This window comes from Leptinotarsa decemlineata, unplaced genomic scaffold (assembly GCF_025532065.1).
Source record: "Leptinotarsa decemlineata unplaced genomic scaffold, Ldec_3_MD MMD2_tig00078346_RagTag_RagTag, whole genome shotgun sequence".
In the NCBI taxonomy this organism is placed as follows: Eukaryota; Metazoa; Arthropoda; class Insecta; order Coleoptera; family Chrysomelidae; genus Leptinotarsa; species Leptinotarsa decemlineata.
This window is the reverse complement of record NW_027412724.1, coordinates 577,418-598,646: the sequence shown is the minus strand read 5'-3', so window position 1 is coordinate 598,646 and position 21,229 is coordinate 577,418. Positions and strand designations below refer to the sequence as shown.

The 21,229-nt window shown below is 34.2% G+C and overlaps 2 protein-coding genes and 1 long non-coding RNA gene across 5 annotated transcripts in view; 2 read left to right on the top strand and 1 right to left on the bottom strand.

Moving 5' to 3' along the window:
* Nucleotides 1-8,209, top strand: part of LOC111502954 (uncharacterized) — a 53,098-nt gene extending 44,889 nt beyond the window's left edge. For all 3 annotated transcript variants that reach the window (XM_074185779.1, XM_074185780.1, XM_074185778.1), the window contains 3 exons: nucleotides 3,263-3,469; nucleotides 3,624-3,785; nucleotides 7,087-8,209. In XM_074185779.1, coding sequence (XP_074041880.1) covers nucleotides 3,263-3,469; nucleotides 3,624-3,785; nucleotides 7,087-7,295 — 578 coding nt within the window. In that variant the 3' untranslated portion in view covers nucleotides 7,296-8,209. The remainder of the gene's footprint in view (nucleotides 1-3,262; nucleotides 3,470-3,623; nucleotides 3,786-7,086) is intronic.
* A 3,315-nt stretch (nucleotides 8,210-11,524) lies between these two features.
* Nucleotides 11,525-21,229, top strand: part of LOC111502961 (ovochymase-1) — a 28,653-nt gene continuing 18,948 nt past the window's right edge. The window contains exons 1-5 of the mRNA XM_074185700.1: nucleotides 11,525-11,714; nucleotides 11,829-12,038; nucleotides 19,408-19,643; nucleotides 20,062-20,156; nucleotides 20,813-20,998. Of these exons, the coding sequence (XP_074041801.1) occupies nucleotides 11,712-11,714; nucleotides 11,829-12,038; nucleotides 19,408-19,643; nucleotides 20,062-20,156; nucleotides 20,813-20,998 (730 nt within the window). The 5' untranslated portion in view covers nucleotides 11,525-11,711. The remainder of the gene's footprint in view (nucleotides 11,715-11,828; nucleotides 12,039-19,407; nucleotides 19,644-20,061; nucleotides 20,157-20,812; nucleotides 20,999-21,229) is intronic.
* Nucleotides 17,142-18,246, bottom strand: LOC141487038 (uncharacterized). Its single transcript, XR_012468174.1, has 3 exons — nucleotides 17,570-18,246; nucleotides 17,409-17,512; nucleotides 17,142-17,244 (listed from the first exon to the last, which is right to left on the bottom strand). It is a non-coding gene; the product is annotated as an uncharacterized lncRNA (long non-coding RNA).

The window sequence follows — 21,229 nt, the reverse complement described above, 5'->3', positions numbered from 1 at the left end:
CATCATCCACTAAATTATCCAATACCAATACAGGGTGTTTCAAATTCGATCCTTACCATTGGGATCTCGGAAACTATGAGAGATACGAAGAGATGTGCAAAGTTGCGCATTTACCTTGAGAAAGTTCTGAAATTTCCACTATATCCGGAAAAAACGGAAAGTTCGGAAAACGGTTTTTATTTTTTTCTGGCTTTATTTTTCGAAGGATTCGAAAATAAATTGCACTTCCACATTTCCACTTTTTCCCTGCTACGTCTTCCGGCCATTTTCGGTCTACCGTATTTTTTCATTGGCTTTTCAAACGAACCAAACTAGGTGAGATTTTGATCCACTAACTTGAACATAGTTCAATGTGATTGTCGTCTTTCCGGATACAAGTTTAAATATGTTTACGATGTCCTTACACTGTTTCTATCGTATTTGTAATAAATTTGTATCATCTTTTTTTTCTTCATTCGTGAAAGCCATTATTCGCCAAAAATTCAATGACTTGTACAATAACAAAATGTCATTGAGTGTAACAAATTGAATGTCAAATTTTGAAACATCAAAGTCAAAGCCTATTATGATGAGAACACATTTTTTTCAATATCTCCAATTTTTCGAAAAAGAATGATAACACAACACAACAAAGTTTTTGTTTCGGGGTTGAAATTAGATGATTTTAATGTATTTCCACGTGTTAAAACCGAAAGTGACCATAAAAATTATATATTAGCTCTTGTTTTCAAGATATAGTATCATTATATTATATTATATATATATATATATATATATATATATATATATATATATATATATATATATATATATATATATATATATATGTATATTGAGTTTTCAACAAATGAAATATTTCATCACTAACAGTTGGTACACATGTTTGTTTACATAACACCCCTCTCATCAGCTGTTCTTAAGTAGTAAACATAACCTATGTGAGTTTATCAATTGTACGCACGTGGTTGCTATTGAAATTATCGTGTGAATTTGATTTTTAAATTAATTTAAGTGCTGATCTGAAATGCCTCGAAAGTGTGTGAATTCTATCGATAGCTTTTGCTATATATGTGGTGAAATAACATGTAAGGCTCAGAAACGTAAAATGACACCTATCGTTAAGACAGCCTATGAACATTATTTTGGTGTGAAAGTTGGGGACCAAGATAAATCATGGGCTCCTCATATATGTTGTAATTCTTGTTCCGTCATATTGCGAGAGTGGCTGAAAAATAAAAACCGGGCAATGGCTTTTGCAGTACCTATGCTTTGGCGTGAGCCTACCAATCATACAGACGACTGTTATTTCTGCTTAACTCCTCCCATTAAGCAAGGTTTATCTATGAAGAAAAGAGGAACGGTTAAATACCCTAATCTCCCATCTGCTCTTCGGCCTGTACCACACTCAGATAATTTGCCAGTCCCTTCTCCACCCCAAAACTATGAAATTTTAGAGGAAGGTGATGAAGACTGTTTAGAAGGAGCAACCCATCCTTCTACATCCTATGACCCTGATTTTGAGGTAAGCGATAGGTCTAGTGATCCGCACAGAATTAGTCAAGCAGAGTTGAGTGACCTTATAAGAGATCTTCGCTTGTCTAAGGAAAAGGCTGAGCTGTTAGGGTCAAGACTACAACAGTGGAATCTTCTAAAACATGATGTGAAAATATCTCAGTACAGACAGCGTCAAAAAGATTTGCTTCTTTTTTTGAGAAAAAAGAAAACCTCGTAGTTTGTTCTGATGTTAATGGTTTGATGGACTGCTTGAATTTGGATCACACTTCATCTGAAAGGAGACTGTTTATAGACTCTTCAAAACTAAGCTTAAAAGATGTACTTCTGCATAATGGAAATCAGCTACCCTCTATTCCTATAGGTCATGCAGTTCACATGAAGGAAACGTATATAAATATGAAAACACTTCTCCAATCAATCAAATATGAACAACACAAGTGGCACATCTGTGGTGATCTGAAAGTCATTGCTATACTCCTAGGAATGCAATTAGGGTTCACCAAGTACTGTTGTTTTTTGTGTCTGTGGGACAGTCGGGATAGAAAATCTCACTATAAAAAAATGAACTGGCCTACACGAGACCTAAACCCTAATGAGAAAAATGTAGTTTACGAGCCTTTTGTAGATCCTAAGGATGTTCTCCTTCCCCCATTACATATTAAGTTGGGACTAATGAAAAACTTTGTGAAGGCCATGGACCAGGAAGGACAAGCTTTTAAGTACTTGAGAGCAAAGTTTCCCAGGTTGAGTGATGCTAAAGTCAAGGAAGGCATCTTTATTGGGCCTCAAATCCGTGAAATCGTAAATGATCCTGCTTTTGACATAATTTTAACAGGAAATGAAAAAAGAGCCTGGGAAGCCTTTAAGAGGGTTGTACATGGGTTTTTAGGTAACAAAAGAGATGATAACTTCACAGCATTGGTTAAAGAGCTTCTTCAAGCTTACCACCAACTTGGATGCAACATGTCCTTAAAAATTCATTTTCTTCACTCTCATCTTAATTTCTTCCCACAAAACTGTGGAGCTGTGAGTGACGAACATGGAGAAAGATTCCATCAAGACATTGCCTTAATGGAACAGAGATATCAGGGCCGTTGGAATGAAGCAATGCTTGCAGACTACTGCTGGTCTGTGTGTAGGGATGCTCCAGAAGTGTTTTATAAAAGACAAGCTAAACGACAGCGATCTTACAATGAATCGGATGGACTTAATTGAAATTTGGTGGTACAAACTTCTTTTATTTGTCAAAACACTAAGAATAATGTTTTTTTTATTAATTTTGTTCTTAAAATATTCTAAAAGAAACATAACAATATTGTTTTATGTACTTTCACTTTTCACGTATAGTATAACTACTCTTTTAGATTAAGTACTGTGTAACTCAAAAACCAGAGCTGATAAAAATTTTTCATTGTTATTTTCGTTTTTATCACCCCAAAATTAGTAGAAATTGACTAATTTAGTGTAGGAAACATTCAAAAAATATTTTTTTGTTGTGTTGTGTAACTTATGATATATCATTGAAAACGTAAAATCTGGTTCTACTCAAAACAGAAAGAATCCAATGTAGCGCCCGTAAGAAAAAATAAAGTTAATGATGGTAGCAGGGAAGAAGTGGCAATGTGGGATATCTTTACTTCTTTCATTATGCTAACATTATGCTAATATTATCTTATTATCATTTCATATATGTATGCATTTCATTTCTAATTACTTCCAAATATTTTCTTATTTTTTTTTCTCTTAGGTAAATACGATTTAGTAACATTTGGTCCAGAAGTTCAAGATCGCAGTGTTTCCGATATTTTCATTCATCCTGAATACAATCATTCCGTTTACTTCAATGACATAGCAGTCCTTAAACTCTCAAGGCCTGTGGAAACCACCAATTTCGTTCGACCTTGCTGTTTGTGGGCAGAAGATACTAGTTTAGATAGTGTTATAAGTAGACCAGGTACGTTTTCAGATCAGACAATCTGGTGTGCTTTTCAAATACACCCGAATCTGTTAAATTATCAGTTTGGAGTACGTGACATATTGTCTTGCACTCCAATCGAGTGGGCGTAGAGATTTCAATAATATTTCTGAAGTTCATTTTAATTTTTTAGGTACCGTCATTGGATGGGGTTACGATGAAAGTAAAAAGTTATCCAATAAACTCATGCAAGCCCAAATGCCGGTTGTGTCAACTTCTACATGCATTTTCTCAAACAGAGAATTTTTTTCCCAATTCACATTTGAAAAAAATTACTGCGCGGGTTTTAGAAATGGTTAGTATAAAATTCGCATTTGTTAAAAATGTTTAATTATTATAGCTACATAAATGATGATAGAGCCTTCTGAATTCAGAATTATTGGGAGAGGGGGAGGGTTTCGTCATCATGTCAGATAACAATGTTGGGACTTTGATGTTTCTTCTTTGTGAGGGATAACTTACCAGAAGCACTAATAGGTCCTGATTATGATATCTTGAGATGATTGCGAAATGTCGACCCAGACATCGGTTTTCTCCAGAAAGATAAATGCCTCAGAACCAGATATAATAATGTCAGGATAGACAATTCCGTTTTCTGCTTCGATAAGTTTGTTGGGGGTAAAAATTAACAGCACCACCAATATGTCTTGGCACAATCATGTCGCTGGAATTGCAAAGGCTGCATTTCAAAAGTTTGGAACACTATTCCTAACCAGAAAACTGTACACACCTCAGTAACTTTTGATGCTTTATAAAGCTCAGGTTAGAAATTCTTTGAAGTATCGTTCTCGTGTATAAAGCTTCGCACCTAAGCATATGCTGAAGCTGCTGGATTTCATGACGTGTTAGGAATCACACGTTAAAAGGTAAGAGCTCGTTAATCCTTAGCTCGCACAAGTTTTGACTTTTGAGGGTTGTCGTTCGTAGGGATACGACAGCTGGTTAACGGAAAAACATATCAAAACAGATTTTAAAGAGCCATCAGCCTGATTGGAGGTGCGAACATCACGTGTAACCTTGATAGCATGGAACATCGAATCAAGGTTGGAGATTATCTCTCTTCTATAGATACTTTCACGGGAAGTGTTCAAGTGACATGGCACATTTTATTTGATTCCACCAGGAGCGGTATATATCAGAAATACGCGACGGACTGTGACTGCTCATCGTTTTGAGCTTGAACTCAGTACACCTCGAACTTCACTGTTCAGGAACTCTTTTATTTCAATCTCTTTTGATTGTAATCTCCAGCGATTCAAATCCAATGCACAAGCACCGCTCTTAAAGTGCTTGCGTTTTATCATACGAACGAAAACCCTCAGAAGTTGAAACTTGTGCTAGCTAAGGACTAACGAGGTCGTACCTGTTAACGTGTGATTCTTAACACGGGTTGGACGATAACAATCTGTTTAAAATCTGTTTTTCCGTCAACCAGCTGTCGCATCCTTACGAACGACAACCCTCAGAAGTCGAAACTTGTGCGAGCTAAGGATTAACGAGGTCTTACCTTTTATCGTGTGATTCCTAACAAGTGAAAATCGAGCGTTCAGCCTGCGGCTTGAACCATCGACTCACACATCGACCGATTGACTGAGTGAACAACGCACCCACGTTGAACCGCCCGGCTACCGACCGACCTTATTCACCAACAGGAGCCAACATCTTTTTGATTTAGATGGTGACTTTTTTTGACTTCAAATCATTTATAATATGGACTTTATTCACCAACAGGAGCCAACATCTTTTTGATTTAGATGGTGACTTTTTTTGACTCAAAGTTATCAATATTTTCAGAAAAATTTGGTGAGTTAATAATTTCATTCGCATATTTTTGTCCCAGGTCACTTTATTGAACGTTAATATTCTTGACAAAAAAATTCTCGGTAATTTATTCTTTAGCTAATTTCTATCGATGATGTATGCGTTTTGTTCTTTTGTTTAGGACAAATTATATTCAAAGCGTTCCATAGTCCATTTGAAGAGTGTGAACTCTTTTCTAAAATATTATTCATGTACTTACTTGTTCTTTGCTTGGCTTATAATTCGTCTTAGTCTAGTTTTGATGAGCCTGTATCTATCTTTCAATATATTATTATTAGGACTGTTCCGTATCTGGATGTAAAGTTTTTTTCCTCCTTAGTTTCCTCATTTTTATCAACATTTATTTTTACATTTTTACTGTATTTCGAAATATTCTATCAATTGGTTTATTTATGATACACTGTTTGGCACCTTTGGTGTAGTAATGAATATTACTGGAAGATGATCACTTGGTGATCGAAACACGTGTCGAGGTGTTAAAAATAACGATTTGGTGTTGGGAAAAAACTCCAGTAATATTCATTTGGTTTATGTTGAAGATTTGTGAACCAATGTCCATGAATGGATTGTTTATCAAATTTTTATTAATTTAATTTCGAATTATTTGAGAATCTGGTTGAATGAGCATATTGTTCGCTATTAATTTTGAACAACAGATTTGAAGATTTGTGAATGTCGAACCAATGTCCATGAATGGATTGTTTATCAAATTTTTATTAATTTAATTTCGAATTATTTGAGAATCTGTTGAATGAGCATATTGTTTGCTGTTAATTTTGAACAACAGATTTGAAGATTTGTGAATGTCGAACCAATGTCCATGAATGGATTGTTTATCAAATTTTTATTAATTTAATTTCGAATTATTTGAGAATCTGTTGAATGAACATATTGTTTGCTGTTAATTTTGAGCAACAGATTTGAAGGTAATATGATAGATGTTGCCGCTACGTGGTAGGAAATCATAATGAAAAAAAGGTAATTGAAACTTTCTATGTTTTTACCACTTTTATTTGTAACTAACGTTACTGCAGTTTCGTCCTATAAGGCATTTTCAAACTTATACATTAAACTAATAATGATTGATTACATCAGTCCTTATATAACACTACTGTAGGTACCTCAATTATTACCTACAGCAGTGTTATATAAGGGCTAATGTAATCAATCATTGTCGCTCGGTAGCCGGTCGGTTCGACGTGGGTGCTTTGTTCACTTATTCGAATTGACTGCCGTGTTGGTCGGTGGTTCAAGCCCCAGGCTGAATGATCGATTTTCACTTGCTATCGTCCAACCTGTGTTAGGAATCACACGTTAAAATGTAAGACCTCGTTAATCCTTAGCTCGCAAAAATTTCTACTTCTGAGGGTTGTAGTTCGTAGGGGTGCGACAGCTGGTTAACAAGAAAACAGATTGTTAGTTTAATGTATAAGTTTGAAAATGTTCTTATAGAACAAAACTGCAGTAATGTTAGTTATACAAATAAAAGTGGTAAAAAACAGAAAGTTTCAATTCTCTTTTCTTCATTAAGATTTGAATGTCTTATCAGTGAGAAAAAAGTGAAAAAGTACAAATGCAAGGAGTCACCTGTGGTTTCGTTTAAAAGATTTTGTATTTTGTTATTGTATTCTATGGTCTTTCTTCACCCTGTCTCGATATTATTTTCGAGGATTAAAATCATTTTAGCTCATAATATTATCAATATCATTTCAGAAACATGCTTTACTTTAAAGGAAAAACCTCCGTTGAGAGTGATTATGTGTATTTTATTACAGGTACTTCGGTATGCAATGGAGACTCGGGAGGGGGCATGGTGTTTCCTAAGACAGGAACTAGAGGGCAGAACACAGTTTGGCAGCTGAGAGGAGTTATTTCTGTTAGTGTAGCACTTCAAGGTCATGGAGTGTGCGATACGTCACAATATATACTTTTCACCGACGTTGCCAAACACTTGTCTTGGATAAAACAAACAATGTCATATTAGACTTCCAACAATAAACACATTGACGTATCAGTATTCTTTTCACGGCACTGCAGTTTCATGGCAGTTGGTAACGTGATGGAAAATTGACGAATCATCTAGCGGGAACCAACAAAGAAATAATTAAACAGCTATTTGGGGAAGATATTTTCATGTGAATGGATTTAATTCTATCAACACGTTTCGCGCCTTGTAGCCACCGGTGGATAGTGTTATTTAATCCCAACAGCAAATTACCTTCTGAGGCCACGTTCACCTGTAGTTACAGAAAACAATACTGAAGAAACACAATTTTCATTGAAAAACAACAAAAACAACATTCAACATAAATACCTGAATATTAAAAAAAAACAGTCCCAAAAATGAAATTTTGCAGTATTCACAGGTATGCATCGACGCTAAAGGTGTGATTCCTTAAATTTTCGAATATGATGTCAAATTCAGGGTGTATATGTAATAAATTTATAAAGTATAGATTCATTCTTGTTTTACATATCTGCTGAAAAAAAGTTCTCACTTCAGATTTCATGCAATTGGAAGTGTCTGTTATCCGCATTTTTTCAGCAGGTTGATGTGATTGTAATTTTTCGTAAAATGAGTAGTGATTATACTAAGCATGAGTGATAAAAATGAGAAAATGTGATCAGGGATGGAAAATTATAAGAGAATTAGTGATGTGTGTTTCTTAATTAATATTTTCAGGCCTTTAAGTTTTAATTTTACCATTACCTTTCGAAATTTTCGATCGTATCGTTCGTATCGTTAATTTTATCATTTGAATGTTTCCAATCAAATTTCTGTTCATTTCAAGTCTTCAATGAAATTATTTGAATAATTTTTGCCAGATTGGTGATTATTTTAACATTTTCCCACATTTTATACTCGTATTTGTTATAAAAATATATTTTTCAATAAAACAGCATTTTTATTGAGTTAAAGTTTAGAACTCTATATGACTCTTGAGTATGACACCGTGTTGAGGTTTGTTTTTGTATTACATAGATCTGTTTCAAAATATTAGATAGGTACCTACTGATTTCATTGAGTTTGCAACCACTTTTCATGTTTTCTAAACTGAAAATAACAAGAATTCATTATCAAAAGTTGTTTCAGGTGTATGTTTTGTTCCTGTTTGTATCTGAACGAAACTTGTGCACACGATCAACTCACCTTTGTAAAGAGTTGAGTTTTTATTGGTGTATTTTTTGTCAATTTTCGTTCAAAGGTCCACATTTTCTGTTCAAATAGTAAAATTAAAGTTCATTTTCTTTGGAACCTCTATTTTCAGCCAACAAATACATTTCTCTGAGTATGAAGGAGAACCATGGAGTATCGATTTCAAATTGGCATATTATTAAAATTTGAGATATCTACGACCAGTTCTGAAATTAATTGGACGTATTCGGTGGTGGAGAATTTGATACAACTCCAACTGTTGGTCAGAATAACAAAAACAAAACGTACTCCGAAAAGAACTACTGAACAACAGTGGTGTTTTTGACATAAAATAAATAAAGTAAAATTACGTATCCCACCTATTCCAAAATATTCCTGCTACGAGGCGACATATTCTTGGGGTAACCAGGACATTCGAATAGCGGTGACGTGAAGCTGTGTTATTACTTCAATAGTCCTTCGGAAGCTCTTTGTTGACCCATTCTGTCTCAGAGCAGAATTTGTCTCACATGGACGTCTACCATTGTTCGGATGGAACTGGAAACTTCTGCAGACCGACATAAGCCATCGTGATGCCTCAGAAGGTGTTTTCAGTCATAATGATTCCATTCATATCGCAAATTTATCGATTTTATAGGATATGAACTTCAACGAGAGTTTGCCGGTATACAGGACAGCTTTTCCCACTGAACGTTAACTATTACCATCGGATGATGGACAGTGGTCTCAATAGTCAGGTTACCAGATTTACTTTTATCTAATGAACCGGAGATGAAACACACCGGAATGTCCCCTTCGTTATGTGGAAGCCCTCTCAAAATTCGTGGAGAGGAATATGATCTTGGAATGATGTAAGACAGTCTGTTGGGTGTGAGGAGAGTGTTTGTGGATGCGGGATAAAGAGTGACATAGTATGACCGCGAATAGGCTTTGGTGGTATTAGAGAGATATATATGTAGAGTAGAAAAGGTTGCAAAAGTGCAGGAAAAAATCGAGGAAAGGGGGATTGAGGAGGATAGGGGTGTATTTGTAGCAAAAAGACATAATAGAGTGGATGATTAAAACAGAAACACTACTTGAGGAAGAAACGAGGAAATACATAGGAGAGGTAATTGTGTGCTAAATAGCAACAATATTGAGAATAATGTGATAAAGTATACTGTTTCTTCGAACTTCTTTTTGAAATAAGTCTAGGTGGACCAACTCAAACGAGACAGTACCTGCATTTTGAATTCATATCCACCATTATTCTATTGAGAATGGAATCGTTAAGGTCCCAATTAATCACACATTCACTTTGTTCAATGCCCAGGATCTTCAATAACTTAGATACCTCAAAAAACTGTTGATTAGCAGAAAATACTTCACAACTAGTGCTATCACTTTCTTATGTCTAATGATTGTCAGAAAATATAAGAATTGGATCAAAGTGTAACACCATCCGATGGCTTTATATACAGCCCCCTGAATAACGACCAATATGCATATCAAACCGGCATATCAACAGATTTAGTATTAAACAACCTTGTAGAGAAAATTTCCCAACCTCTTAACAACTAGGAGATGGCAGTTGCTGTATTTCCCGATATTGAAGAAGCATTTGACAATGCACTAACTAAATCTATAGGATCATCCCGGGCTAGGAAAGGCAAAAAATCGGTCATAACTTTCTGGATCTATGCCATGCTGGTAAACAGCATTTTCCCTCAATGGTGGGGTTATTCCATTTGCAACGGAGGTGAAATATCTTAGCATCATCTTTGATAAATAGTCACTTGGAACGCACACTTGGAGAAAGTTTTACACTATCCCTATGGACTTGTCGAAGGATTTGTGGTAAAACTTGGGGTTTAGATTCCAAACAAATCCATTGGATTTACGTGATGATTGTCTGACGAATGATCACTTATGAAGTAATTGCCTGGTGGCCGAAGGCTTTACAGAAAACGGTTCAGGCGAAGCTCTCTGAGTTACAGAGGCAGGCTTGTCTGACTATCTGTGGTGCCATCAGATCACACCATCAGCGGCCATGGAGATCCCTAGATCTACCTCCCCTCCACACCTGGCGAGAGAGGCTGGATGGACTGCATATAGACTTGTGCACATCGCCAATTGCACAAATCAGTCTAATGCAGAGTACAATAGACTGCTGTCTACTACAAACTGCCTTATACAGTACTGTTCCCCAGTAGAGAGGACTAGATCCTCCGGGTGAAGGAAATATTAGGAGCAGATATTTGTTGGTTCACAGATGGATCAAAAACACCTTCAGGTTCTGGTGCACATGTTTTCAGTCGCAGACCCACGACAGGAATATCAACCCGCCTAGATACCTATGCGACTATATTTCAAGCGAAAGTCTATGCTATTGAATTGCGTGTGGTAGAATTCAACCTCATACACAATTCAATGAAAATATTCTCGGACAGTCAAGCGACGTCCGAAGCTCTTGGGTCCTACTGAGTAACGTCTTAATTGGAAGCAAATTGCCAACGACTCTCCTCAATGGGAAGACTTAACAAACTGTCTCTGATCTGGATTCCTGGCCATACTGGCCTGGAAGGCAATTAGGCTGCTGGCTCACTTGCAAAGGAGGGTGCCGTCATTGGCTTCGCTCTGGGCTGGGCTCTGGCAAAATAACTTCGAACACCTGGATGGCAAGAAGATTTATGGCCGTCTATACTGACAAAATCTTCCAGGATTATCACACTTCAAGGAGTTCATTCACCCCTCGAAGCTTGAAATCAAACAGTTATTGGGCTACAGTAGGGATGAACCACGATGTCTAAAAGGCCTTCTCACAGGTCACTGTCGTCTGAATCATCATATGCAGAGACTCGGACTGTCGGAACATAGTGTGTGTCGCCTCTGATTGGAAAATGATGAAATAGCAGAGCACATACATTGTATTTCAACATCCAAATAAATCAACAGCGGGTCTGTTGGAAAGGTAAGCTTCTACATCGAACATCAAATGAAAAATCATTCAAAAAAAATCACCTTCGTAAACTTATTTTAGTGCCCCCGTATTCATACTCGTATTTGCGATGGGAAATTCCAAAATCAGACGATATCGACAATAAAAAGCAACACTTTCTGACTAGTTCTTCGAAACAAAACTGTAAATAAATCAAGAATAATATATGACTTATCTCAAGATGAGGTAATGAGGTAATTTGAATGCAAATTTAATCGAAGTGAGCAAGTGGTTTATACTACTTGTAGGGAGTAGAAATCGAAATAATGGTGAGTATTAACAATTACAACTATTATTTACGTTCTGGCGCAATATGTATGATCATAACCTCTTTCATTTCATTGAACTTAGTGTTTCTTTTTTAAGCTTACGACTGTTTTCAATTTCAGATTATACGAGGTATCCTCGTTTATATAGTGGCAATACTTAGAGTTCAGGGAGATGTGGAGTCCCCATGCCCCAAATATTTCTTATTTGAGCCTAATAAATCCGAAGACGATCGGTGGTATGGACTGATTACACTGGAAAGTAAAGTTGACATAATGGGAGTAACACTGAAAGTGAAATTCGATAAATCCATTATTCAATTGGGGGTGAGTACAAAGTGTAATCAGAGTCGGATTCAGGTAATGAAAACTTAAATAAAACATAATTATCAAAAATATGAAGTGAACGATTGTTTGTAAAAAAAGTCGAGCATCAGCGGAACCTTTTTAATATCTTCAACTGTAAAACATACCAAAGCGCTCTCACTGAATTTAAAGACTAGTGAAAACGACAAATTCATTTACATTTTGATTGTTAGTATCCAGAATCCACAATCGTCTTAGCACGAAGAGTTGATTGATTTATTTCGATAGTAAGGGAGCTTATTTTTATGTCGGTTTCAAGGTATTTTTCAAAGAGTTTCCAGCATTTCTAATTTCCACGATGGGTTCTTCTTGTGATTCAGAGTATCTAATAGACGCAATTCTGTCAGTGACCGTTTACGTTTCGTAGTTAGATCTTCATAAAGGTTATTGAGCACTGTGTAGCGGGATCTGAAGCAGGTTTTCATTTTGAATTTAGATCTGACTCTTTCGATTTTCTCTAAAGCCGTTTTACAGATAGCGCCGGTTGTGTCGTCTTTTCACCTTCAGTCTTTTGTAGTTTTCGGTCCGAATGTTTGGTCTATCAATTGTTTGAAGTAACTGCTGGTTATCCTTCTTGAATTGTTTCAATTATTTATTGAGGGTTGTAGGATCAATTAGCACTTTGACGATTTTACTGTTGGTAAATGAGTGGTGGATATATTCATATTTCAAGTACTGAGCAAGTTGTGAGGTACCAGCTGGAAATTTGAAAAAAGATTTGAAAAGATCAATGAATTTGCGTAAAAAAAGTCCCGACTCCCGAAACTGTATCTCGATTATTTATAATTTTTACAGAGCCCTGAAAATAGAGCCAAAAGCAGGTAGTCTGGCTTCCTGGCCTTTCGTCACTCTGACATAAAAACAAAAAAAATATTTAAACATATTAAATTTAAATATTACGGAATGAAAAAATGTATGTAATGTTGGGATACATCAATAAAGAATAATCCGCAGTCAAAAAATTTTTATCCCAATTTTCATGTTGGTTATAAATTTGTTAATTAATAACTTTTTCTGAATTGAAAGTTAATATAAAAATCCCTATAATTATTAAACTAAAACCCTGGCATTTTTTTCCTTTGGTGAAGTTATTCTTAATAGGCAAAAAAATAGATTACCGTTGCCAAAATAAAAAAATTGTTATTTTCTATTTTTTTAATAACAATTGAAAATTATAATTTTATAAAAAATACATTCCAATTTTTTAAAATTTTTTATTGTTTCAATGTCTCATGGCTAAAAAGTAATTAATAATTTTTTTTACATTTTTTACATCTATTGTTAATGCATTTATTATAAACAAATACATTGTTTATAAGCAATTCGATTTTTTTTTTGCATTATAATAATTGAAAAAAATCATGATTTTTAGAAAAAAAATAGTTTCTTAAAAAAATTTCTTTATTGATAAAAAATACGTTTGTTAATTAACAATCGTTTTTTGCAACTAAATATTAAAATTAAGGAACCGTTTTTTTTTTAATCATAAATTCTATTGTTCTTCAAGGTTTTGAAAAAACTTTTTATTCTTTTTTTAATTGTTTATTTAAAAAAAATGTTATTAATTATTATTTTTTATTTATTTTTTTTTTATTTCGCTTATAAAAGCGAAGGAGCGAATGAAAAAAAAATTTGTTTATAACAATTTTTTTTTAAATAAACAATTAAAAAAAGAAAAAAAGTTTTCTCAAAACCTTAAAGGACAATAGAATTTATGATTAAAAAAAAACGATCCCTTAATTTTAATATTTAGTTGCAAAAAACGATTGGTGATTAACAAACGCATTTTTTAGCAACAAAGAAACCATTTTTTTTCTAAAAATCATGATTTTTTTCCATTAATATAATGCAAAAAAAAATTTCAAATTGCTTAAAAACAATGTATTTGTTTATAATAAATTTATTAACAATAGCTGTAAAAAATAAATTATTAATTAGTTTTCAGCCATGAGACATTGAAACAATAAAAAATTAGAAAAAAAATATTTTGTATAAATTTTTATAAAATTATAATTTTCAATTGTCAATAAAAAAATACAATATAACAATTTTTTTATTTTGGCAACGGTAATCTATTTTTTTGCCTATTAAGTATAACTTCACCAAAGGAAAAAAATGCTAGGGTTTTAGTTTAATAATTATAGGGATTTTTACTTTTTACTTTCAATTCAGAAAAAGTTATTAATTAACAAATTTATAATTATCGTTAAAATTGGGATGAACATTTTTTGACTGCGGATTATTGTTTACTGATGTATCCCAACATTACATGTTTTTATGTTAGAGTGACGAAAGGCACGCGGAAGCCAGACTACCCGCTTTTGCTCTATTTTCAGGGCTCTGTAAAAATTATAAATAATCGAGATACAGTTTCGAAAGTCGAAACTTTTTTTACGCAAATTCATTGATCTTTTCAAATTTCCAAAATTTTTAAAATTTTCCGTGATATTAAGAAAAAACTAAAGCCCCATTTTTTTCACTTAATTGTTTATAACTTTTGTAATTTTTATCGGCACGTTTTCGGACCTATCCTTAAACTTTCTAGTCAAAAATACGAATCGAATGACACCTTGGTCGTAATTTTTGGACAGGGCTGAAAAATGTTACAAAAAAAAGTACATGTGAACTAGACTATAATTGTTATGTTAATGAATACTTATTGTGATACTCAATATTTTCCTGATTACCACTCGCAATTATTACGCGAGAGTAAAGAATAGGTCCTTTGTCGCTGTTCGTAGATCTCATTCCACATTTTTGGATTTTTAGATTTTCAATGGCATATAAATCTAAAAAAATCTGTTTTAAAATCTGTTTTTCCGTTAATCAGCTGCCGCCCCCATACGAACGACAACTCTCAGAGAGGCCTGTTGTCATCTAACGGAATCAACAATTTCAAGCATCTCTCATTTATTCCGTGGCCGTTTCTAAGGCATGTTGACTCGACTTCTTTGGTCTACGAAATCGAATCGACCAACACTAGTTGAAGTGAACGAATATGTATTTTGGTTTATTTGGAAAGACTATGAATTTCTTTCTTTATTTCTCAAAAGAATTCACGAAGACATCATGTAATATTTTCATTTTTCATTATTATTATTACTTAAAACGAATATGCAACAATTTTTAGAAAATTTTACGAAAAGGATATTTTGAAAGCAGATTGGAGGAAAAATCACTTTTGAACACAGAAAAAAAAGTATTTCAAACGAGGTTAACTGATGAAGAAAGAAAAGGAAGAATATCGCAAATTTAATAGCATGATATGAAGACGTATTTAATGTAGAGGAAGGAAACTGGCCGATTATTCCAATGCATATCTGTTCATGACATTCTTTATTCTGAAACTTAAAATCACCAAATGAGAAAAACTCTTCTCAGTTTGTTAAAGTAATGTTCACAGCAAGAAACCCGTGGTTTTGTATTTGAATTGTACTTTTTATAAAAAAAAAATGAAAATGTACGAAACAACCACCTCCCAGTTAGACGGTGAAATAGGAGAAGCGAACTGATTATATAACACAGAATTTTTTAATTTAATTTTAAAGAAATATTTGCCATTTCATCCATTAAGGTTAGGAGTAATCTATGAAAGTAATAATTTCGGCAGCAATGCAAATGTTGAAAATTGGTTTTCACAAGTTTTCAAAGGGGAATGCTACAATCAAAAGTGCAGTAGGGTCATTAGAATTTTACGAAAAAACCAATTTCTCTTCACAAAAAGATAATGTTAAATATTCCAAGAAACGCATGCACATCGAAAATTATAATAAAGAAGTCAACTAATACACAGATTCCTGAACGTTCAAATGTGGAATCTTCCCAGACAGAAACTTGGCAAGAGAAACGAACTAAAAAGGAACACATTTGAAAAATACGAAATGAAACAAAAAAATTCTGGAATAAATTCAAAGATATCTTTGCAGTTGACAGGAACCGATAATGGGTTAACAGATGATGGGAACTTTTTGTCATCCCTTTCAAAAAGTCCAAAGGTAACGAATATTTCAGAAAAGTGTGAGGAGTTCTTGAAAGTACTCAGTAAACAAGATACTTTTGAACTAGAAAAATTACAAAAAAATCTGAATTATGGCTTTACCAAAAAAAAATTGAATCACTTCATCCAATTTTCGAAAAATAATAGTCTACTTCGGACAATTTCAATCCAAAGAGAATATCTCTAAGTGGGACTTTATATATTCGGGGTGGGGGTTGATTTTCTGCCATTCGCGAAATATTTGAGTGAGTTATGGATTTTTCTTTAAAAAATAGAATTAACGAGGTGCCTGTATGATGAAATGAATACATTTCAGGAAAAAAAAATTCATGGCTGATTCGCATCCAAATCCATAGAAGCTAATTTAAACCTTCTCTTGCTTCCTTTCGAATCTGCTCATGAACATTTTGGCCTTGAAGGCCATGCCCCCTCCCGGGTTGAGTGCTCTGAGATAGAATTATCCCCACACGGTTACTGTGTGCGGAAGCTAGAATCTCATTTTATCCTACATCACTTATTTCTGAGTGGACCTAATCTTACTGCTAGTCACTTCAGCAAGATAGGCATCTGAATTCGAATGTGTTCGAATTCGTTCTAAAACGTTTTCGGTGTTGTTTCTCATTAATGCGTTTACATATTGGATGTTAAGATACAGGTCCCGGTAGATATATCTGTTTAGTATACATCTTGGAGCGTTTATGGCCGCCCTCAATCAGGAGTTCATAAACGTTTGGATACTGCATCTGTATGTCGCTGCGCTCTGGTCCCAGGCAGTATAGGCATACATACAATTTGGGTTCAGGGAAGATAGGTCAACACAGGATGCAATCTCTTTTCTGACAAGCAAAATTTATAAATCACTAGATACAAACAAAAAATCGTTATGCATTTTCTTGGATGTTGCAAAGGCATTTGACACAGTGTCTCATAATAGGATGTTGGAAACTTTACAGGATTTAGGTTTCAGGGGCAGTATTTATAATTTGATGGTAAGCTATTTAGCTGGAAGAAAGCAAAAAGTCAAAATAAATGATAAATTAAGTGAAGAAAATTTAATAACAAATGTTCACCATTTATATTAATCATTTACTTACCTTGAATACTGAAGGTTCCATTATTAGTTTTGCAGATGACACGGCTGTTTTTTATCAGAGTGAGTCATGGGCTGACCTACAACAATAAAATAATAGAAATAAATAGAGTTAGATATATAAAATATTTAGGTATAACAATTGACGATACTCTGAAATGGAATATACATATACAAAATGTAATTAAAACATTAAGGCCTATGCTATATAAAATAAAATTTCTGAACCGATACTTAGACTTACCTGTGATAAAGATTGTATATTACTCTCTGGTTGAATCTAGGCTAAATTAAGGAATATTGGGATGGGGTGGAGCCGCAAACTGTCATTTGTCCAAACTTGAGACTCTACAAAAAAGATTTCTAAAAATAATATTTAAAAGAGACATGTTGTATCCTACAAACCTTCTTTATCAAGAGGCTAAAATATTTGATATTAGTCAGTTGTACTACATACAGTTAGTGTATTTTCAATATAAACATAAACGTCACGATTATATAGACCACGTACATAACACTAGAAATAAAGTAAAAAAATTGATCAAAACAGAACTGCCACTCAAAACAATTGGTCATCGAAGTCATTTGCATTCAGCTAGTCGAGCCTATCATATACTTTCGGAGTCCATTCGACAGGCAGAACATTTTAAAAAATTTAAAAAATTAATTAAAAATTCGTTTTGGACGAACGACATCAAATTAATTTGTTACTAAGAGCCTGACGTCCTAGTAACATGGTATGTTGTTTTTTTTTGTATTGGCAAATCCTGTTGTTTGCAATGGTTTGTAGTTCTTTTTGTTTATTATTATTTTTATTAACTACTACATACAAAAGTTTTATTTACTGTCTCGATTATTTCTTCTGTATTTCTTTTTTGTTTGTTGCTATAGTTTATTTCATAAAATACGTATATTTTTTAATCGAAAATTTTGGCAGTTTCATCGCATACAAGCTCTGCTTTCGCGATGTTCTGTGTTGGTGTTTATTTGTGTTTATTTGTATATTATATATAATATAATCGATGTAAATTAGCATGTGAACAATTGACAAATAAACATATTATTATTATTATTATTATTATTATTATTATGATAGGAAATAGCACGGTCTTGTTTAAAAGCTGTTTCACATGGAGACCCATGTTACTCCTGCGTCCAGTGATGGGATTGAGGTTTTGTCGAGTGGCTCTCACCAGCCCTATCCTCCGCCGGATATAGGACCTGAACGTTAGTTTCCTGTCAAAGGTGACTCCCAAGTATCTTGCTTCGGTGGTCCACAAAATCTCTTGTCCGTTAAAGATGGCGTTTCCTTCCGGTTGTACTAGCATCCGGATGAACAGTATCTATTGCCTGACTCTTGTCAGGGTTTATGCTGTTCCAGAGATTGGCTCATTTCTACAATCTGTCCGCTTGCTAGTGGCTAGTGGATCTCGCCAGTAGAGCTGTGTCGTCCGCCTAGAGTGCCAACTTGTAGAAGTTATTCTCTGGCTGTGTATACCAAGAAGAGGTGTACGGAAAGAACTGCACCTTGTGGAACTCCTGCTTCCAGAAGTCGGCTGGTGGTCTGTTCGTGTCCTACTATGCAACGGCATCGTCGGTCTGCTAGAAAAAAATCGATCAGTCTTACCATTGGTGTTGGGTAGCAAAAATTGGTCATTTTGGCTAGTCCGTGGTGTCAAACTCTGTCGAACGTCTTGGAGACGTCTATACATTGATTTGAAGCAAAGTGGAATATGTAATCCTTACTTGGAAACCACTTTACCAAGTAAGCAATGAAAAGGTTTGGAGTATTCTTTAAATATGGGTATTGTTCCGAAATAAGTTATGAATACATGCTTCTTTTGAACTCCTTCCACTTTCAACGGATCTAACTACTCTTTATATAATGTTGAATGGGCAGATCGACTGTCCCCGTTTACTGGAAAAGATTGATCTCCCAATACCTAGGTTAGTCTCACGTCAAACAATACTACGAACGATATTTATTTTAATAACTTGAACTCTAACAAAACCGAAACTAACCTATTGTATATGTTCTCTCTCCTTTTTTCTTTATATAAGGTCTTAAACCATTATATTATATATTCTTTTTATTTTATTTTCCTATTAATTGGTGTATACCTGTTGAAAATAAATGTATCACTACTATTTTGGTGAGTGGAAAAAGTAATTTTATTATTTTTTATTAGTTTTATTGTACGCCAATTCTACATTTCAAAAAAGTTACAATTATCTTCCTTTAGAACTGGTTAGGCCAAGTGGACTCAAATTCGGACAACACCGAGTTTACAATTCGTAATAACCAAAGGCAAATAAAGGCTAACAAACCAACGAAGGAAGAAATTTTTGTGGTTTTTGATCCATATTATGATTTAATACCACCAAAGCTGACAGAAATTTCATTAAACGGTAGGGAATTATGTCCGAATTATGAAGAAGAGGAACAAACTATTCCAATGGGAAACCAAGAATCCAGTCGGTGAGTAGAATGTAAATATTCAGTCAAATATACATGTGTCAAGTTAAAAATCACCAAATATTGTGTGAAATAATATAAATGAAAAATATAGATCAAAAATGTTTCAAAACACTCCCCCCCGTTAACTAGATGTTACCCTTTAATGTGCGATTTTTAGCACGTTTTGGACGATGTGCAAAACGTGCTATGTCCCTCCGAAATGAATAAATTTCACAATAAATGTCTTAGGTTTCAAATTTTTTTGAGCTCTTTAACAACCGTTTAATGATATTTGTCAAGTACTTGAGATTTTCCGTCAATAATAAATTTTGCCCAACTACATTTTTCCTTCACAAATTTCTGTTTTGAATTATCTATGAAGATTTTTTAAAAGGAATTTCATCTGATATCAATTTACCAGCTTGTTTTTATTTTACAGGCCTACTATAGTACTGAACATAAATATTCCACAATGTGGCACGACGATTATAACCACGACTCCTTTGATTACCGAAGGAGACTACTCAAGGCCCGGTAAGAGACCTCAAAGAAACTCATATACATTTGGGACGACCAAAGAATACACATTGCGTTTAATCAGAGGCACCTCTAGTTTGGGTGATGGTTTGCACTGAATACTTCGAAGATTGCACAAACTTGAATCGTCGGCGATTTCTTAGATTCTAAAAGCAGTTGATGATGTATTACTGACGTTTGACAGTTTAAATATTGCTGGTTGAACGGTTTTCAAGGTTTCAATTCTTTATACCGACTACGCAGATTATTATTTTCACTTTTAAGAAACTGTGGGCTTTCAATATTTTACAGTAAGTATATGTTATAATTATGAATTTTTAACTCGAATTGGCAGTGACTGTCTGATGTTCCGCATACTGGAATATTCAAATTTCCAGATATCGAAGTGGAAAATGGAATGTAAAATATGATTTTACAGAATAATTATCAAAATTCTGACGAGTTTTATGAATCAAACTCAAAATCGTAACATATTACACATTACTATTAGTGAATTTCAAAATAAAATCAATATTTATTAAAAGGTTGCCTTTTTGTAACAGTAGCCACATCTTTTCGCTTCATTAGTTTGTCAAATCGAATCGGATGCACGCATGTGTATTCTTTCATTGTCTCAACTATATAAAACAAATATTTATTTGATACCGTTCAAGGTCAATGGCCATGGCATGCAGCACTTTACAATAAGGAAGAGGGAAAAAAGAAGTATATTTGCGGAGGAACTCTTATATCACAGCGACATATACTAACTGCAGCTCATTGTGCCGTCAAAAAAAGCGATTGTACCATCAATTGTTCTCCCACTCCAAAGGATCCGGAAGACATTCTCATAACTTTAGGTGAAAAATTTGGACAAACTCATTGTATTAACCTAAGTAGAAAGTTGAAATGGCATTGTAAGGGAGAAGTAAGCTGTAACAAAATCCCTGTTCATTTAAAAAATGACGAAAAATAAATATATAACAAAAGGTGACCGATTTGGGTCTCTTTCAAATGATGGCAACCATTAAAGGACATCTCTCAGTCAAGATAATTCTGAGTATGTGGGTTCCATAATATGAATCAGAGAT